Source organism: Rattus norvegicus, chromosome 19 (genome assembly GCF_021556685.1).
Source record: "Rattus norvegicus strain SHRSP/BbbUtx chromosome 19, alternate assembly SHRSP_T2T, whole genome shotgun sequence".
Classification (NCBI taxonomy): Eukaryota; Metazoa; Chordata; class Mammalia; order Rodentia; family Muridae; genus Rattus; species Rattus norvegicus.
Window position 1 is genome coordinate 14,775,123 of NC_141552.1, and position 21,007 is coordinate 14,796,129.

A 21,007-nucleotide genomic window follows, 5' to 3' on the forward strand; every position below is an offset into this window, starting at 1 on the left:
TGAATTAAAAATCAGAAATGAAATGAGGGACATAACAATAGACACCGAGCAAATTCCAAAATCATTAGTTCTTACTCCCGAGGACTTTACGCCAGAAAACTGGAATATTCATTCGATATTGTTGATTTTGTAGACAGATAACAATTACCAAAGTTAAATCCAGATCTGGGAAGGTATCTGAATAATACCCCTAAGAAAATAGATACACTCATTAAAGGTTGCATACATTATATATTATATTGCTTTCTTTTTGCATGATTAAACCCCTTCAAGGACAATTAGCTATGTTATAGAAAGTGTTACTTTTAAAACAAAAGGACAAAGAGAGAAATTGTGGAGTCACTGAGATACACTTCCCAGACAGGATCAAGGAAAGATGGCTGAGAGATGCAAGCAGGGGCTGGAACGCTGCCCTTGAGAAGGAAATGTTTTTCTCACTTTACCTTACACTATGCTGTACTGTGTCTGTTTTTTGTGGAAGCAGCTCTCATGCTCTCTGGGTTATGACAAGTAGATTGTGATACTAGGAAGAGGGGTGATTTGCTATACAGATATTTTAAGGAGAAGCCTTAGCTTACTCTCACTTCTTTGCCTAGTCTTGCCTCAGTCGTTCCTGGTATCATGGGAATAACGACCTTATTATATCTTGCCAAAAGGGAATGTGAGGTAATGCATATTCATGCCTATATAAGGGTTAATAAGCTTGTAGCTGCATGCAGTTGCATCTGCCTTTGCTCTGCATCCCCTGTGTCCTGGTTATTTGTGACCGTACCTGGGCCCCCAACGCACTAGCTGTTGACAAGCATCACCCTTCTCAGTGTTAGGTATATATTTTTTTGAAATCTATGATGTGGAGGCATATTACAGCAACAATATGAAATAGCAGGCGGGCATGTATGAAAATGCTGTGTTTAAGCTAGGTGTGGGGACAAGTCCTCAAAAGGAGCTGTTAAGATGGGAAACAAATAATGCATTTGTTGCTGGAATTGAGTTGCCTCAGCTGTGTTGCTCTGCCTGCTCAGTGTCCATTCAACCTCACTCTGTTTCTACAGAGGAACTCAAGGTTTGCCCCAGCCGCCTGTGAGCTGTGATATGGGCAGAGAAAGGCCAGGACACAGTGGTGATTTACCACTCCTCAGTTATGCTGAATTTTCCACTACTGTACTTGTATACACAAGTACAGTGTGGTCAGTTATTATAGATATTTGTCATTTCTTACAGAGGGCAACTATGATTGACTACACCCAATTCTATAAAAAACAAAACTCAGGAAACCTGGCCCTTGGCAGCAATGAATCAAGAAATATCTAGGATGGTGGGGCATGAATTCTGCCAAGCAATGAACTCAGATAGGTGGGTTTGTGAGGAAGATGTATAGTTGAATAGCCCAATAGATTCACGTTGTATCATCTTGATTTAATCTAAGGACAAAGAAGTGCAGTATCTCTGATGGCTTTCTTCTAACCCATGAATGGTTCACTGGGGTTTGACCTCAGTTCTTTATTCTTCTTGCTGGGGCAGCAACACTCAGGGAAGCTTGAGATTGCCATAGGCACAGGATTAGGCTAGAAATGCTGAGTAGGTGATACTAAGTTGTTCAGATGGTGATACCCATTTCATTTGTTCTTAACGTGGACCTAAGGAAAGACAGATCAAGGTCCTTAGAATACAAAGATCATTTCCAGTTTTTTTTCTACCTTTCCTGAATGAAAGACTGTTTGGCAGAGAATGGTAAAAATTCAAGAATTGGTAGATAATACTTTGAATGAAGGGTGGGTTTCTGTGTTGGTTTTAGACAGGTTCTCAATTACCCCATCTTGTTCTCTACGCTGCTCGTCAGGTTCACTTTGAGCTCAAATAAAGCTGCTTCTACTTTCCAACAGGTAGTCTTACAAAGGGGCCTCCAAGGACTGTGAGGACAGCATTAGCCAATGAGAATTGAGGTGTGTAACCCACAACTATAGCTTTATCTGAAAGACCCTCAGACAGAGGAGACTCTCGCTCCAGTCCTGAGGACAATCACCACCCCATGAACACACAGGACTCAGTCTTGATGTAAAAACAAGAGGTTTACTTTGGGATACCAATGCACTGGGGCTCGACATGGTCCACACGCAGGAGGGATGTGAGGAGCCTCGAACAACAGAAATGTACAGTTTAAACAGTCATTTACGATCACACAGTTTCATTAGCTCAGCTATTTCGGTGCCAAGAATACCTAGGCAGATGTTTCTCGTCCTGGGATAAGGCCGTAACCACATCAATGTAGCTATTTCAGTAGGAAGGACGTCTGACTTGATATATATTTTCTTATCCTGGGGTTCCCAGGACAAGGACCAAGGATATCTGTCTTGGCAGGTGTTTCCCTTCTGGAGTTCCCAGGACAAGGCTATAGCGATGTCAGCCTATAGCACAGCTGCATTCAGTACCAAGGATATCTCACTTCTATAGTGGTCAGTCAGCTTCCCAGAGATGTTTCCTGTCTTGTAATTGCCCTGCAGTAAATATGTTCTATACCCTCTGTTCTTATGGTCGGGCAGCTTCCTAGAGAGTGGGTGGGAATGTGCTTTCTGTACTTTCTGGTCTATTGTCTAACGTCTAGGGGCTAAACGAGGGCCAGCTTAAAAGATTCTCATGCTTAAGAAATGGCTGTACTGATATCTAACGGAGATCTTTCATATCCACTTTCTTCCAAGTCTACCAGCCATCTCAGATTGTTGCTGTAATATGCCTGACAATCAAGGACACAGAAAAATAACTTGATACACAGCAAGGACATGGCAATCATATCCTGTGTCGTTATGTATGTTCTGGATGAGGTTTGTTAAAATGACAATATTGCACAAAGCTTTATATAGGACCCATCAAATTAAGGGTCACTATGCACTGTCATAGCTAAAATGGCCTGGTCAGAAGTGACCACTGGATCACTCTTCTGTAACTTCACATGAGAGGCTTGTGCTTTTTGTGTTTTTTATTTTTGTGTTTTTTTCTTATTTATTTATTTATTTATTATTTATTTATTTATTTATTGCTTTATATGTTGTCAGGAAGATAGTTCAAGTCATGGATCTGCCCCCAAAATCTGAGCTTTGCCACTAATACTGTAAACAGTATTAGTGTATGCATTCATTAAAATAACTGTTTTTTTTTTTTAGTAGGATAGATGCTTTTGTGTTTTGTAGGGTGATCCATGAAACAGGAGTGAAGATGCTTGTTTCTTACTCTGTCCACTGAGTTATATCTCTAGGCTTGTCCTACTCCTTTGGCTGCATTCCCCCCCCCCCACATTTGCTGACTATTTTATTTTTCAGATGAAATCACACGTTATAGCTTAGAGAGGCCTGTAAGCAATCCTACTTTGGTAACTTAAGTGCAAAGAGGAGAGCCCCACACTCAGCCTGAGGGTGCATTCACTGGTGGCTCCAATATTTCAGTTTCCTCTGCTAACAGATCACCACATTGTTGCCAGGACCATAATGAATGCAATTCTTTCTCCTAAGGAATCTGGTGGCAACTGTCAAATGTTAAGCACAAAGCTTCAGGTTGTACCTATAACACACACCCACATTGCAACCTACCCTACAGGCTATTTCTGGGTGTGATTTCATGCACCTGCACATGATGAGACAGGAGACCTCTTTGGCTACTTATAGGAACTGGTGTGATTTCTCAGTAATCTTTAATGGGTAATATTGCTGACTGAGGAGAATTTGAGGTAGGATGAAACATTTCTGTGCAGGGATTGGGGAGGAAGCACTCATTTAGATACATAGCAATGACTTAGGTTTTTCCAATCAAGCCTAGAGCCAAATTTGGCTTTGGAAGCATGTGGTGCTCAGTGGCTATGCCACAGGGAAGTCCCCTGAAAAGGGTCCATCAGCTTTTGCTCAGTACAGGGAGAACATTAGCAGGGAGGTAAAGTCTGTTATCCATGACATCAGCCGTCCCTTCGTGGACATTCTATTGTCTCCTAGAGAGACCTTGGAATCCCTGTGATGTCACCAGTATCGTTGTGACAACCAATTCCCTACTTTTTCTCTTAGTGTCCAAAGGATATATCCACAGGCATGTTTGCCCGTCTTCTCAGGCGCTTTGGGAGAGTTGATGTTGATAGAGAAGAGTCTAGAGTGAAGCAAACGAAACCTAAAGGTAATGATGGACACAGGACATGGGGAATGTGGAGTAAGTTCTGGGCAGTGTATGTTGAGCTTCCTCTCAGGGGTGAGTGTGGGGGCCTTCAGCTGGCCTTTATAGCGATGGGCCACAACCACTGGAACATCTCCACAGATATTGAATTCCATGATTATCACAATTCCTGAAAGTCAAGGTTTTCACATCATTAGTTTCTCCATAACCACATGGAGGATATGGCAATGCCTATGCTATTATTGGGTGAACTTCTAGTCTTTACTTTTACAGTGCATTCAGTATGTTAAATTGATATAATAACACCATAAGTAGTCATGGAGGGTATAACTTTTCTGAATTAAACAGGGCATCAATGTACTTCACTTTCATTGCTTCTTTCAATTCAGTGACTATCTGACAGTAGTAAGAGGGAGAGAATTGTGCTCCTGGCCATGACCTTATATTCTTAGAACTCCTCTGACTACCTCTGGCTGACGGGACCAATCTTACCTTCATACATTAGAGGTTCTGTGTGGCAGATATTTTTCTACAGTAGCCAACTATATGGGGCAGGTAGAGAAAGAGCCTGTAACCTACTGGCACTTCTGGGGCATTTGTCATTTCAGTAGGGGGAATTAATAAGTCTGTTGACCATGTCCTCCCCCTACATGAATTTTTAATGCAAAGTTATTGGACGAGAGTAACAGTGTAGGATATCTGAGTATCCCTGATCAATCAAGTCATTGTGGATGCTGAATTGATGATCTGACTTCTGAAACCAGAGGGGTGAGGGTCCTGAAACCAGGTTGTAGCCTGCGTACCTGATAATAATCCTGGAGAAGGCATCTCTCTGGTACTTGTAAGCCTGTGTGGGCAGGCATAGGGAACACCTGGCTGCTTACATCTCTTGGTCTCTATATAGTAGTGGGGGAACTGTGATCCACTTAGGATGCCTCTTACACATAGACCAAACTCCTTGCAGTGACACTGGCTTCCAAGCATGTTCTCCTGTTTGGACCTCACTGTGGTCTGTGTATGCTCTATGCATTCGCCCCATGTGGGTTCACTTGTGTTATTCTACCTACAGAGGCCTGCAGACAGACGTCATCCCCTGAAAATGTCCTAAACAAGGTGCAGGCCAACGAGGAAGAGGAGAGGCTGAATAGAGAACTGGAGCTAACTACCAAGGAGAGAAATGAGCTGACAGATCGCCTCCTTTATGTGACAGGTGGATCCATGAGCAAGAGGTATGCATTGCTCCAAACAAACGACCTTGTTCTAAACCTCATCTCCCATAGAGAGGAGATTCAGAACCTGACCCTTAGTGAGGAGTGAGTTTGGACATGGACTCTCTGATTCCACCTGTTGAAAATCTGAACTTGTGATCTGAGTGAAGAATTCAGGGATAACGTCACTGGACCATGAGTTCCCAGTGTACAATTGGAAAGCCCTTGACAGGTGGCAGTTTGCAAGGTTCTAGGTGCTGTGAGTTTGTGGACAGTGTTTGTACTTGCTAGGAATGTGACTGAACGCTATCATCTCATGGCAGCACCCTTAGGTAACAGGTCCCACATTGTTCATCTCCATGCTTAACTAGAAGGCCTGAGGCTCAGGCCTGTTCCTTCTTGTCTGTGTGCCTTAAACACTGAGACAGTAATGGTGCATACATTTCTACTGATTCTCATTGTGCTCTTTCCATATTTGTCTCTCTTTCTCATTCTCTGAGTCTGTTTACTTTTCTTTTCTTGTGGGTGTGTCCCAGTTTGTGTGTCTGTGTGTTCACAGGTCTGCATGCATATGTACAACTTTTATATGTTTCTATGTCCCCTGTCCCTTGGAATTTAGGGGTCTGTTTTTGACCTCAGGATATACCTGTATAATAGTTTCATGGAGGTGTAAGTGCTTTATTTTGGAAGCCCCACTTTCAACAGTACAGTTCTTTGCCTGTGTGGTCACATTTGTCTATACACTTGTATGCCTTGGGCAGATTATAAGTTTGTGGCAATATCTGGTCTTATCTCCAGAATTATGTGTACTGTCTGCCTCTAGAATATTAGTTATTCGGCTTGTAGCATTCCACTTGTCAAAACAGGAAAAATGAAATCAGAGGTTTCTGGATGTGTGTGTGTGTGTGTGTTTGTGTGTGTGTGTGTGTGTGGTTGGGTAAGCTCTGTGGCCTAGGCTCTTGACAGCATAACAGGTTTGAATGCAGATCCAGCCCTCCTGATTGAAAAAAGTGAGCCAGGGAACCCTTTATCTGGGTGCTTAGCTTCTGTTGTCCTGGGCACACAATTCCAAGTTTCTGAAGCTGAAGAAGATCCAAATATGTAGAATTCAGAAAGTGTCCTTCCAGGGCTGGGGTAGTACAGGACACAGACTGAGTTCATATAGTCCTAAACCTCGATGTTCATTGGGTTCTATCTTCCTGGGGCCAGCCCCTACTTCAGGCCAAATCCATTTTATGAAAACTTGAAGATAAAGGAGAAAGAGGTCATTTCATTACTGCACAACTTAGACACAAAGAACATTGAACATCGTGAGAAATTTCAGGAGCTCAAGAAGGAGATTAACTTCTATCGGTAAGTACTGGTCAGAAGGGCCCATCACTTGTGGAATATCCATTGCTGCCTCTCTTTGTTCTGGACTGGAGAGCCTGCAGCTCTGGGTCCATGTCTTCTGCTGTTTAAATATCACTGTGCCGTGGGTCTTTTGGACTCAGTTTCAGTTCCATAAGAGACTGTGACTTCTCAGCACAGTGTCTATGCATCTTTAGAAGGCTCTGGATAGAACTATACTGATTCAGGCATCAGAGTGTTATTAGGCCGACCTGGGCCTCTGGGGTCATATCAGGTTTAACAAAGCTCAATGTGTGGACCACATGGTTAGCATGACCTCCCTTGGTTCTACTGTCCTCTTGCGGTTTTTTACTGCCTACTAATTGATGTTGCCCCGATGCATTGGGCTCTCATGGGTAGTTGTAGATCCCTTGTTCTTTTGGAGAGACATGGACTGTTAGGTGCTTGGGTCACAGAAACAATTTATTCTTCCCTGGATTGGCCGTTTGCTGTTTGTGGAGCAGCCTTACATGTATGGAGATGTATTCTATGAAGTCTTTATGGGTATCTGGGTCCTGGTGGAGTTTGTGGGATTTGGCAGTTGGAATGGGAGGAAGAGGCTACAGGATCTTACTATGCAGAGTGTGTTTCCAGCAACCTGCACAGCCGGCTCCTGATGGACCAGGCATGTATGAAGAAGAAGTTGGTCACATTGAAGCAGGAGTGCAAGGAGTTACAGCGATATTTGTTTGAGTTGAACCCGAAGGATGAAGACGAACAGGAGAAGACCAGAAACCTCCAGACCCAGCAAAATGTGGTAGGAACAAGCAGCTGAGTCAGATTAACAATGTCTGATACCATTTGCCTATTGGATACATCTTTGCTTCCCCTATCATCTTTCTAATGTCCCCACACCCAATCAGTCACCCTCCTCATGTGATAGAGTTATTCATTGCTCTGTCTATGCACAAGTATTCTGGGATATTAACCACTTTTCAGAAACTGAATTATGGGCAATTATACTTCTCTGCCCTTTTTGAAACTGCAGTCCAGAAATGGTGACAGAGGAATAACATATCACATGACTGAAGGCAGCAACTTGACAGCTGGTATGCGTGTCCCCACCATATCCGTGTCTTAATAGCTGCCTTCTTCTCCCAGGTCTCAGGAACTGCAGGAGACATGGAATAGGACGGATCCCAGGAAGACAGCCCCCTGAGGAATGAGTTTCTCTCTCAGGAGTTCCCTGTGACGACAATCCTCACAGTCAAAGACTTTTTGTGGGTGAATATTCTTCTTCTCAGATAATTTCCTCAATGTTTAGAGACCCTACATTTATGTATCCGTATGCCAGCCTGTCTGGTTGAGGTCTTTCTCCTTTCTCATACGGACAACACCATTTGAGAGACATCTGAGGAGACAGCCTTGACGTCTTGTCCTAGAGGAGAAACAGCACTACAACTGTGTTTCTAAATGTTCATTAAGAAAATGCTGTTAAGAAATGTTTTTGGTTATGATTTTCATTGAAGTTTTCTTTTTGTTATTTCATAGTTATATATTCTTGTTACTGTTTTTCATTTTTATACCATTTTAGTTGTTCATTTTATGCCTGTTTTTTGTAAATTGTATTCCTTATGAATAAAAATTGATTTGTAACTCTTGACTCTTAAGACCATCTTATTCAAGGGTCCTTTGCACTCCTGTAGACTTAGATCTGACAACTGGATATGGATCTTTGCATGGTCCAGGCAGCATGGGTAAATAGGGAATTCAAAGCCACCAAGGGGTACACAGGGTGATAGTGTCTTTGTGTGGATAATGTGACTTTTTTTATGGACACACACTTTATGATGTAATCACTGACATACTGTATCCATGCTATCATGTATTCTGCTCATCCTAGTCTATATCAGTCTACAACACACATTCCTTATTGACTGTGTGCACCAGATATTGAGTAACACACACTCATGCCTGTAGAGCTGCAGAAAAAATGACAACTTTCACAAAGGTATATAGAATAATCCTAATGGAGAACCATGTGCCTCAGTTTTTCTTACAATACAGCATTAGTATTAAACCAGAAAGATAATGACCATCAACGTCATTTTGGGAAATAGGGTTCCTGCGCTTGCCTCTCGCCATCAGATTATCTCTAGTGTAACTTTGTTCTGCTATTTCTGACAGTGGCTAGACTGTCCTATAAGCCTGTGTGACAGGAGTGCTGTAGACCTGTTTTCCTCTCTTTCAGTCAGTTATGGGGACAGAGTGTTCTGCTTTCTGGCATGTAGTTTTTCCTCTCTACAGGTCTTCAGCTGTTCCTGTGGGCCTGTGTCTTGAGTTCACCAGGCAGCTTTCTTGCAGCAGAAAATTTGGACTTACCTGTGGTCCCGAGGCTCAGGTTAGCTCGTGGGGTGCTGCCCACGGGCTCTCTGCAGCGGCAGCAACCAGGAAGACCTGTGCCGCCCCTTCCGGGAGCTTCAGTGCACCAGGGTTCCAGATGGTCTTTGGCTTTTTCCTCTGGCGTCCGAGATGTGTGTGCAGGGAGCAGTCACTTCTGGTTTCCCAGGCTTGTCTGCCTCTCTGAAGGTTTAGCTCTCCCTCCCACGGGATTTGGGTGCAGAGAACTGTTTATCCGGTCTGTTTCCTTCAGGGTCCGGCGGTGTCTCTGGCAGGGGTCCTGCCGCTCCTGGGCCCTCCCCCACGGGAGCCCAGAGGCCTTATACAGTTTCCTCTTGGGCCAGGGATGTGGGCAGGGGTGAGCAGTGTTGGTGGTCTCTTCCGCTCTGCAGCCTCAGGAGTGCCCACCTGACCAGGCGGTTGGGTCTCTCTCTCACCGGATCTGGGAGCAGAGAGCTGCTGCGGGCCGGGATCCGGCTTGGGGTTTTCTAATCCTATTCATAATTTATTATCCTTCCCAACACTATGGGCTTTGTTCTGTTAATGCTAACAGCGGCATCCAATACCTAGGATATTTTCTACTGACATGTGTGACGTGAGACAAAACAGTCCCTGTCATCCCTCACCTGAATAAACTTCCTTAGCGAACAGTGTAGTTGGAGGGTCCTTCTCTCCTCTCCAAGATCGAGAAACATTTCCAGTCTTCAGACAAGTGTGTCAGCCATTGTCCAGTGACTGTCTTGAGATGTCCACATTGTCAGCTGAGTGTCTTCATCCAGCCTGCCCTGTAATTGTTGTAGACGATTAATAGGGTTCCAGCCCTAGGATTTAATTCAGTGCTACAGTACTTGCCAAACATGCTCAAAGCCCTAGCTGCCACCCTAGTCCTGTGTGCTCTAGAGAAAGAAAATAAAGAACCACATTGTCTATCAAGTTTCTCCTCCAATAGAAAGAGAATCTGCATCGGTCTTTTAAGTAATTCTAAGCCCCAGCTTCCCCACAGCTCCCTCCATCGATTGCACTATTGGTGCATTTTCAGTAACGCTCACTTTATTTTTGGTGTGCAAAGAATATGCACCATGTCAGTAAAGTGTGTGTGTGTGTGTGTGTGTGTGTGTGTGTGTGTGTGTGTGAGTGTGTGTTCATCCATGAACTCACTATAAATTATTATCAAATGACCCAGAAGACCGTGGAGAAACCTGTCGATGTGCATGCAGAATTATGTTACTACCGTTCCATGGCACCTTGCAGGGAACACTGAAATAGTGGGCTGCTTTAATAGAGCCTAAAACCAGGCTATGCATGGTTTTCGGTGAGATTGTGATGTGCAACACCACAACAGAGATCAGCAGAAGCTTCATTTATTCCATGCTGCTGTTATCAAGAGGAGGCAAACCCTCATCCCATAGAGAGTCTGGTAGGATCTGATGAAGGGCAATAAACTCAGGGTTGAAATCAAGCCTTTAGAAACAAAGAGAAAAATACAAAGTCAAGGAATGCAAGAGCTGTCTTTTTCTTTTCTTCCTCTTTTTTTTTTTTGAGAAGATCCACAAGAGAGACAACCCCTTCCTCAAACTAACAATGCACAAGAGAGACAATACATGAATTAAAAATCAGAAATGAAATGAGGGACATAACAATAGACACCGAGCAAATTCCAAAATCATTAGTTCTTACTCCCGAGGACTTTACGCCAGAAAACTGGAATATTCATTCGATATTGTTGATTTTGTAGACAGATAACAATTATCAAAGTTAAATCCAGATCTGGGAAGGTATCTGAATAATACCCCTAAGAAAATAGATACACTCATTAAAGGTTGCATACATTATATATTATATTGCTTTCTTTTTGCATGATTAAACCCCTTCAAGGACAATTAGCTATGTTATAGAAAGTGTTACTTTTAAAACAAAAGGACAAAGAGAGAAATTGAGGAATCATTGAGATACACTTCCCAGACAGGATCAAGGAAAGACGGCTGAGAGATGCAAGCAGGGGCTGGAACGCTGCCCTTGAGAAGAAAATGTTTTTCTCACTTTACCTTACACTCTGCTGTACTGTGTCCGTTTTTTGTGGAAGCAGCTCTCATGGTCTCTGGGGTATGACAAGTAGATTGTGATACTAGCAAGAGGGGTGACTTGCTATACAGATATTTTAAGGAGAAGCCTTTGCTTAGTCTCACTTCTTTGCCTAGTCTTGCCTCAGTCGTTCCTGATATCATGGGAATAACGATCTTATTATATCTTGCCAAAAGGGAAAGTGAGGTAATCCATATTCATGCCTGTATAAGGGTTAATAAACTTGCAGCTGCATGCAGTTGCATCTGCCTTTGCTTTGCATCCCCTGTGTCCTGGTTATTTGTGACCATACCTGGGCCCCCAACACACTAGATGTTGACAAGCATCACCCTTCTCACTGTCAGGTTTATTTTCTTTCTTTTTTGAAATCTATGATGTGGAGGCGTATTACAGCAACAATATGAAATAGCAGGCAGGCATGTATGAAAATTGCTGTGTTTAAGCTAGGTGTGGGGACAAGTCCTCAAAAGGAGCTGTTAAGATGGGAAACACATAATGCATTTGTTGCTGGAATTGAGTTGCCTCAGCTGTGTTGCTCTGCCAGCTCAGTGTCCATTCAACATCACTCTGTTTCTACAGAGGAACTCAAGGTTTGCCCCAGCCGCCTGTGAGCTGTGATATGGGCAGAGAAAGGCCAGGACACAGTGGTGATTTCCCACTCCTCAGTTATGCTGAATTTTCCACCACTGTACTTGTATACACAAGTCCAGTGTGGTCAGTTATTATAGATATTTGTCATTTCTTACAGAGGGCAACTATGATTGACTACACCCAATTCTACAAAAAACAAAATTCAGGAAACCTGGCCCTTGGCAGCAATGAATCAAGAAATATCTAGGATGGTGGGGCATGAATTCTGCCAAGCAATGAACTCAGATAGGTGGGGTTGTGAGGAAGATGTATGGTTGAATATCCCAATAGATTCACGTTGTATCATCTTGATTTAATCTAAGGACAAAGAAGTGCAGTATCTCTGATGGCTTTCTTCTAACCCCTTGAAAGGTTAAGTGGGGTTTGACCTCAGTTCTTCATTCTTCTTGCTGGGGCAGCAACACTCAGGGAAGCTTGAGATTGCCATAGGCACAGTATTAGGCTAGAAATGCTGAGTAGGTGATACTAAGTTGTTCAGATGGTGATACCCATTTCATTTGTTCTTAACGTGGACCTAAGGAAAGACAGATCAAGGTCCTTAGAATAAAAAGATCATTTCCATTTTTTTTCTACCTTTCCTGAATGAAAGACTGGTTGGCAGAGAATGGTAAAAATTCAAGAATTGGTAGATGATGCTTTGAATGAAGGGTGGGTTTCTGTGCTGGTTTTAGACAGGTTCTCAATTACCCCATCTTGTTCTCTACGTTGCTCGTCAGGTTCACTTTGAGCTCAAATAAAGCTGCTTCTACTTTCCAACAGGTAGTCTTACAAAGGGGCCTCCAAGGACTGTGAGGACAGCATTAGCCAATGAGAATTGAGGTGTGTAACCCACAACTATAGCTTTATCTGAAAGAACCTCAGACAGAGGAGACTCTCGCTCCAGTCCTGAGGACAATCACCACCCCATGAACACACAGGACTCAGTCTTGATGTAAAAACAAGAGGTTTACTTTGGGATACCAATGCACTGGGGCTCGACACGGTCCTCACGAGGAGGGATGTGAGGAGCCTCAAACAACAGAAATGTACAGCTTAAACAGTCATTTATGATCACACAGTTTCATTAGCTCAGCTATTTCAGTGCCAAGGATAACTAGGCAGATGTTTCTCGTCCTGGGATAAGGCCGTAACCACATCAATGTAGCTATTTCAGTAGGAAGGATGTCTGACTTGATATATGTTTTCTTATCCTGGGGTTCCCAGGACAAGGACCAAGGATATCTGTCTTGGCAGGTGTTTCTGTTCTGGGGTTCCCAGGACAAGGCTATAGCGATGTCAGCCTATAGCACAGCTGCATTCAGTACCAAGGACATCTCACTTCTATAGTGATCAGTCAGCTTCCCAGAGATGTTTCCTGTCTTGTAATTGCCCTGCAGTAAATATGTTCTATACCCTCTGTTCTTATGGTCGGGCAGCTTCCTAGAGAGTGGGTGGGAATGTGCTTTCTGTACTTTCTGGTCTATTGTCTAACGTCTAGGGGCTAAGCGAGGGCCAGCTTAAAAGATTCTCATGCTTAAGAAATGGCTGTACTGATATCAAACGGGGATCTTTCATATCCACTTTCTTCCAAGTCTACCAGCCATCTCAGATTGGTGGTGTAATATGCCTGACAATCAGGACACAGAAAAATAACTAGATACACAGCAAGGACATGGCAATCATATCCTGTGTCGTTATGTATGTTCTGGATGAGGTTTGTTAAAATGACAATATTGCACAAAGCTTTATATAGGACCCATCAAATTAAGGGTCACTATGCACTGTCATAGCTAAAATGGCCTGGTCAGAAGTGACCACTGGATCACTCTTCTGTAACTTCACATGAGAGGCTTGTGCTTTTTGTGTTTTTTATTTTTGTGGTTTTTTTTCTTATTCATTTATTTATTTATTTATTGATTGATTGATTGATTTATATGTTGTCAGGAAGATAGTTCAAGTCATGGATCTGCCCCCAAAATCTGAGCTTTGCTACTAATACTGTAAACAGTATTAGTGTATGCATTCAACAAAATAACTGGCTTTTTTTTTTAGTATGATACATGCTTTTGTGTTTTGTGGGGTGATCCATGAAACAGGAGTGAAGATGCTTGTTTCTTACTCTGTCCACTGAGTTATGTCTCTAGGCTTCTCCTACTCCTTTGGCTGCATCCCCCCCCCCACATCTGCTGACTATTTTATTTTTCAGATGAAATCACACGTTATAGCTTAGAGAGGCCTGTAAGCAATCCTGCTTTGGTAACTTAAGTGCAAAGAGGAGAGCCCCACACTCAGTCTGAGGGTGCATTCACTGGTGGATCCAATATTTCAGTTTCCTCTCCTAACAGATCACCACATTGTTGCCAGGACCATAATGAATGCAATTCTTTCTCCTAAAGAATCTGGTGGCAACTGTCAAATGTTAAGCACAAAGCTTCAGGTTGTACCTATAACACACACCCACATTGCCACCTATCCTATAGGCTATTTCTGGGTGTGATTTCATGCACCTGCACATGATGAGACAGGAGACCTCTTTGGCTACTTATAGGAACTGGTGTGATTTCTCAGTAATCTTTAATGGGTAATATTGCTGACTGAGGAGAATTTGAGGTAGGATGAAACACTTCTGTGCAGGGATTGGGGAGGAAGCACTCATTTAGATACATAGCAATGACTTAGGTTTTTCCAATCAAGCCTAGAGCCAAATTTGGCTTTGGAAGCATGTGGTGCTCAGTGGCTATGCCACAGGGAAGTCCCATGAAAAGGGTCCATCAGCTTTTGCTCAGTACAGGGAGAACATTAGCAAGGAGGCAAAGTCTGTTCTCCGTGACATCAGCCGTCCCTTCGTGGACATTCTATTGTCTCCTAGAGAGACCTTGGAATCCCTGTGATGTCACCAGTATCGTTGTGACAACCAATTCCCTACTTTTTCTCTTAGTGTCCAAAGGATATATCCACAGACATGTTTTCCCGTCTTTGTAGGTGCTTTGGGAGAGTTGATGTTGATAGAGAAGAGTCTAGAGTGAAGCAAACGAAACCTAAAGGTAATGATGGACACATGGGGAATGTGGAGTAAGTTCTGGGCAGTGTATGTTGATCTTCCTCTCAGGGGTGAGTGTGGGGGCCTTCAGATGGCCTTTATAGCAATGGGCCACAACCACTGGAACATCTCCACAGATATTGAATCCATGATTATCACAATTCCTGAAAGTCAAGGTTTTCACATCATTAGTTTCTCCATAACCACATGGAGGATATGGCAATGCCTATGCTATTATTGGGTGAACTTCTTGTCTTTACTTTTACAGTGCATTTGGTATGTTAAATTGATATTATAACACCACCAGGAGTCATGGAGGGTATAACTTTTCTGAATTAAACAGGGCATCAATGTACTTCACTTTCATTGCTTCTTTCAATTCAGTGACTATCTGACAGTAGTAAGAGGGAGAGAACTGTGCTCCTGGCCATGACCTTATATTCTTAGAACTCCTCTGACTACCTCTGGCTGACGGGGCCAATCTTACCTTCATATATTAGAGGTTCTGTGTGGCAGATATTTTTCTACAGTAGCCAAACTATATGGAGCAGGTAGAGAAAGAGCCTGTAACCTATTGGCACTTCTGGGGCATTTGTCATTTCAGTAGGGGGAATTAATAAGTCTGTTGACCATGTCCTCCCCCTACATGATTTTTTAATGCAAAGTTATTGGACTAGAGTAACAGTGTAGGATATCTGAGTTTCCCTGATCAATCAAGTCATTGTGGATGCTGAATTGATGATCTGACTTCTGAAACCAGAGGGGTGAGGGTCCTGAAACCAGGTTGTAGCCTGCGTACCTGATAATAATCCTGGAGAAGGCATGTCTCTGGTACTTGTAAGCCTGTGTGGGCGGGCATAGGGAACACCTGGCTGCTTACATCTCTTGGTCTCTATATAGTAGTGGGGGGACTGTGATCCACTTAGGATGCCTCTTACACAGACCAAACTTCTTGCAGTGACACTGGCTTCCAAGCATGTTCTCCTGTTTAGACCTCACTGTGGTCTGTGTATGCTCTATGCATTCACCCCATGTGGGTTCACTTGTGTTCTTCTACCTACAGAGGCCTGCAGACAGACGTCATCCCCTGAAAATATCCTAAACAAGGTGCAGGACAACGAGGAAGAGGAGAGGCTGAATAGAGAACTGGAGCTAACTACCAAGGAGAGAAATGAGCTGACAGATCGCCTCCTTTATGTGACAGGTGGATCCATGAACAAGAGGTATGCATTGCTCCAAACAAAGGACCTTGTTCTAAACCTCATCTCCCATAGAGAGGAGATTCAGAACCTGACCCTTACTGAGGAGTGAGTTTGGACATGGACTCTCTGATTCTGCCTGTTGAAAATCTGAACTTGTGATCTGAGTGAAGAATTCAGGGATAAAGTCACTGGAGCATGAGTTCCCAGTGTACAATTGGAAAGCCCTTGACAAGTGGCAGCTTTGCAAGGTTCTAGGTGCTGTGAGTTTGTGGACAGTGTTTGTACTTGCTAGGAATGTGACTGAACGCTATCATCTCATGGCAGCACCCTTAGGTAACAGGTCCCACATTGTTCATCTCCATGCTTAACTAGAAGGCCTGAGGCTCTGGCCTGTTCCTTCTTGTCTGTGTGCCTTAAACACTGAGACAGTAATGGTGCATACATTTCTAATGATTCTCATTGTGCTCTTTCCATATTTGTCTCTCTTTCTCATTCTCTGAGTCTGTTTAATTTTCTTTTCTTGTGGGTGTGTCCCAGTTTGTGTGTCTGTGTGTGCACAGGTCTGCATGCATATGCACAACTTTTATATGTTTCTGTGTCCCTCCACCCTTGGAATTTAGGGGTCTGTTTTTTGACCTCAGGATATACCTGTATAATAGTTTCATGGAGGTGTAAGTACTTTATTTTGGAAGCCCCACTTTCAACAGTACAGTTCTTTGCCTGTGTGGTCACATTTGTCTATACATTTGTATGCCTTGAGCAGATTATAAGTTTGTGGCAATATCTGGTCTCATCTCCAGAATTATGTGTACTGTCTGCCTCTAGAATATTAGATATTCGGCTTGTAGCATTCCACTTGTCAAAACAGGAAAAATGAAATCAGAGGTTTCTGGATGTGTGTGTGTGTGTGTGTGTGTGTGTGTGTGTGTGTGTGTGTGTGGTTTGGTAAGCTCTGTGGCCTAGGCTCTTGACAGCATAACAGGTTTGAATGCAGATCCAGCCCTCCTGATTGAAAAAAGTGAGCCAGGGAACCCTTTATCTGGGTGCTTAGATTCTGTTGTCCTGGGCACACAATTCCAAGTTTCTGAAGCTGAAGAATTCAAATATGTAGAATTCAGAAAGTGTCCTTCCAGGACAGGGGTAGTACAGGACACAGCCTGAGTTCATATAATCCTAAACCTCGATGTTCATTGGGTTCTATCTTCCTGGGGCCAGCCCCTACTTCAGGCCAAATCCATTTTATGAAAACTTGAAGATAAAGGAGAAAGAGGTCATGTCATTACTGCACAACTTAGACACAAAGAACATTGAACATCGTGAGAAATTTCAGGAGCTCAAGAAGGAGATTAACTTCTATCGGTAAGTCCTGGTCAGAAGGGCCCATCACTTGTGGAATGGCCATTGCTGCCTCTCTTTGTTCTGGACTGGAGAGCCTGCAGCTCTGGGTCCATGTCTTCTGCTGTTTAAATATCACTGTGCTGTGGGTCTTTTGGACTCAGTTTCAGTTCTTTAAGAGACTGTGACTTCTCACCACAGTGTCTATGCATCTTTACAAGGCTCTGGATAGAACTACACTGATTCAGGCATCAGAGTGTTATTAGGCCAACCTGCGGCTCTGGGGTCTTACCAGGTTTAACAAAGCTCAATGTGTGGACCACATGGTTTGCATGACCTCCCTTGGTCATACTGTCCTCTTGTGGTTATTTGCTGCCTACTAATTGATGCTGTCCCGATGCATTGGGCTCTCATGGGTAGTTGTAGATCCCTTGTTCTTTTGGACAGACATGGACTCTTATTGGTGCTTGGGTCACAGAAACAATTTATTCTTCCCTGGATTGGCCATTTGCTGTTTGTGCAGCAGCCTTACATGTATGGAGATGTATTCTATGAAGTCTTTATGGGTATCTGGGTCCTGGTGGACTTTGTGGGATTTGGCAGTTGGAATGGGAGGAAGAGGCTTCAGGATCTTACTATGCAGAGTGTGTTTCCAGCAACCTGCACAGCCGGCTCCTGATGGACCAGGCATGTATGAAGAAGAAGTTGGTCACATTGAAGCAGGAGAGCAAGGAGTTACAGCGATATTTGTTTGAGTTGAACCCGAATGATGAAGATGAACAGGAGAAGGCCAGCAACCTCCAGACCCAGCAAAATGTGGTAGGAACAAGCAGCTGAGTCAGATTAACAATGTCTGATACCATTTGCCTATTGGATACATCTTTGCTTCCCCTATCACCTTTCTAATCTCCCCACACCCAGTCAGTCACCCACCTTATGTGATAGAGTTATTCATTGCTCTGTGTATGCACAAGTATTCTGGGATGTTAACCACTCTTCAGAAACTGAGTTATTGGCAATTATACTTCTCTGCCCTTTTTGAAACTGCAGTCCAGAAATGGTGACAGAGGAATAACATATCATATGACTGCATCTCCCTATCACAGATTGGATGCTATGAAGAGTTTTGAACGAGTTCTTGGTCGTGTGACAAAGGTCATACAGGGGTCATGTTATGGTTGGAAGCACCTTGTAGGGATAAGAACCAAGTGCAAATGGCAAATGAGTCCTGGTCATTGGCTTTGATCTGGGTATCATGTGGCCTTCTCCTTTCTTCCTGCACCCCAATTAGGTCTCTCCCCATTTCCCCATTCTTGGTTTGCACTGGTAGAGTCTGAGGAGCAGCTTGTTCTCCCACAGTACTGTGAGGGTTGCTGGTGATGTTCCCAGCCTGCAGAGATATCAGCAATGATTTCAGTGAAAAGATCAGTGCTGTCTGTCCAATGCAGCTGAGGGGACAGAAGGCAGCAACTTGACAGCTGGTATGCATGTCCCCACCAAATCAGTGTCTTAATAGCTGCCTTCTCCTCCCAGGTCTCAGAAACTGCAGGAGACATGGCATAGGACGGATCCCAGGAAGACAGCCCCCTGAAGAGTGAGTTTCTTCCTCAGGAGTTCCCTGTGACGACAATCCTCACAGTCAAAGACTTTTTGGGGGAATATTCTTCTTCTCAGATAATTTCCTCAATGTATAGAGACCCTAAATTTATGTATCCATATGCCAGCCTATCTCATTGAGGTCTTTCTCCTTTCTCATACCGACAACACCATTTGAGAGACAACTGAGGGGACTACCTGGACATCTCACGTCCTAGAGGAGAAAAAGCACTGCAACTGTGTTTCTAAATGTTCGTTAAGAAAATGCTGTTAAGAAATGTTTTTGGTTATGATTTTCATTGAAGTTTTCTTTTTGTTATTTCATAGTTATATATTCTTGTTACTGTTTTTCATTTTTTATACCATATTAGTTGTTCATTTTATGCCTGTTTTTTGTAAATTGTATTCCTTATGAATAAAAATTGATTTGTAACTCTTGACTCTTAAGACCATCTTATTCAAGGGTCCTTTCCACTCCTGTAGACTTAGAACTGACAGCTGGATATGGATCTTTACATGGTCCAGGCAGCATGGGTAAATAGGGAATTCAAAGCCACCAAGGGGTACACAGGGTGATAGTGTCTTTTGTGTGGATAATGTGACTTTTTTTATGGACACACACTTTATGATGTAATCACTGACATACTGTATCCATGCTGTCATGTCTTCTGCTCATCCTAGTCTATATCAGTCTACAACACACATTCCTTATTGACTGTGTGCACCAGATATTGAGTAACTCACACTCATGCCTGTAGTGCTGCAGAAAAAATGACAACTTTCACAAAGGAATATAGAATAATCCTAATGGAGAACCATGTGCCTCAGGTTTTCTTACAATACAGCATTAGTATTAAACCACAAAGATAATGACCATCAACGTCATTTTGGGAAATAGGTTTTTATAGGTGCTGTTTCACTTGATCATTCATATGCTGTGTTTTTTATTGTTGCTGATTATATTTATTTTTATCATGTAACTCAATGGATTTTTTTTTCAAATGTATGTCTGGGCCACTCCTGAGTGCATTTCCCTCATGATCCAAAAGAGGGAATAGCATTCCCCATTGTAGATGATTGTTAGGGTCCATGTGGTTCTTCTGAGAGAGCAGCAGATGCTCTAACCTGGGAGTCATCACCACAGCTCCTGTAGGTAGCTTTTGTCCTTCCAGGGCATGTGCTGTACTAGGTGGACACGATCACCTCCCATTTAGGAGAGAGATCTCAGGAGATGTGTATGTACAGGTGGTTGAGCAGTGCCTGCTCAATGTGGTAGGCTGCTAGGCAACCAACTGAACCCCAGCCCTGCTCCACCTGCATTCTTCGAGGCAGAGTTTCTATAGCCCAGGATGGTCTAGAATGCAGCATCTACCTATGTCTTTTTTCCACTAATGCTAGGGTGAGGAGCATATGTCCTCCACACCCTTCTTTCCAAACAATGAACATGCTCATGGTCTGGTTATCACATGGCCATGAGGGAGGTAAATAACACTCAGCCAAAACAGAGGCGCATTCCACAGTCACACAGACAGCCTGGACAGATCTGACACGATCAGCACCAGGTTTGACTGCCACTACTTGAAGCAAGGTCCTCCAGTGTTAGGACAACCATTCAAACAGCAAAGAATGAACCTGTTCCCAGCATCCGAGGAGTGGTAGACCCAGAAACCCATGTGTCAATGTGGCCATTTGGAAAATGGAAGAGGGGAGGCAGGGAAGCAGCCAGAACTGGACACAGTTGCAGGGACCCAGGCAAAGAGGGAATATTGGGGCAGAGTCCATGAGATGTCAGTAGGCAACAGGCCAGCTGGGACTAGTGTGGGTACAGGGCTTCTAGTGTGGGTATGAGAGGAGCAAAAGTAGCAATGGTCAGATTCTGATGCAGCATAAATATTGGAAGGAGCTTAGACCGTCTCAGTGTCGTATAGGGACATTATAGACACTGATGGGCAGTGTGGGGATTGCAGGGTCCCTTATAGTGGTCTCTGCAGGTGTCAGGACTCTGTCAGACCTATGACTATCAGGCAGGCTCTGAG

At 43.4% G+C, this 21,007-nt stretch overlaps 3 protein-coding genes across 3 annotated transcripts in view; all 3 read left to right on the forward strand.

Moving 5' to 3' along the window:
- Window positions 1-21,007, forward strand: part of LOC147998832 (disks large homolog 5-like) — a 98,154-nt gene that overhangs the window by 32,704 nt on the left and 44,443 nt on the right. The gene's annotated exons all lie outside the window — the stretch shown is intronic.
- On the forward strand, window positions 4,050-8,349 carry LOC147998834 (disks large homolog 5-like). The gene is made up of 5 exons (XM_087595520.1): window positions 4,050-4,152; window positions 5,219-5,378; window positions 6,567-6,710; window positions 7,341-7,503; window positions 7,848-8,349. Exons 1-5 carry the CDS (start codon window positions 4,071-4,073, stop codon window positions 7,875-7,877), a joined length of 579 nt encoding a protein of 192 aa, XP_087451646.1. The 5' UTR covers window positions 4,050-4,070; the 3' UTR covers window positions 7,878-8,349.
- On the forward strand, window positions 15,529-19,404 carry LOC147998835 (disks large homolog 5-like). The gene is made up of 4 exons (XM_087595511.1): window positions 15,529-16,061; window positions 17,256-17,399; window positions 18,032-18,194; window positions 18,909-19,404. The coding sequence occupies exons 1-4, from the start codon at window positions 15,766-15,768 to the stop codon at window positions 18,936-18,938; spliced, it is 633 nt and encodes a 210-aa protein (XP_087451637.1). The 5' UTR covers window positions 15,529-15,765; the 3' UTR covers window positions 18,939-19,404.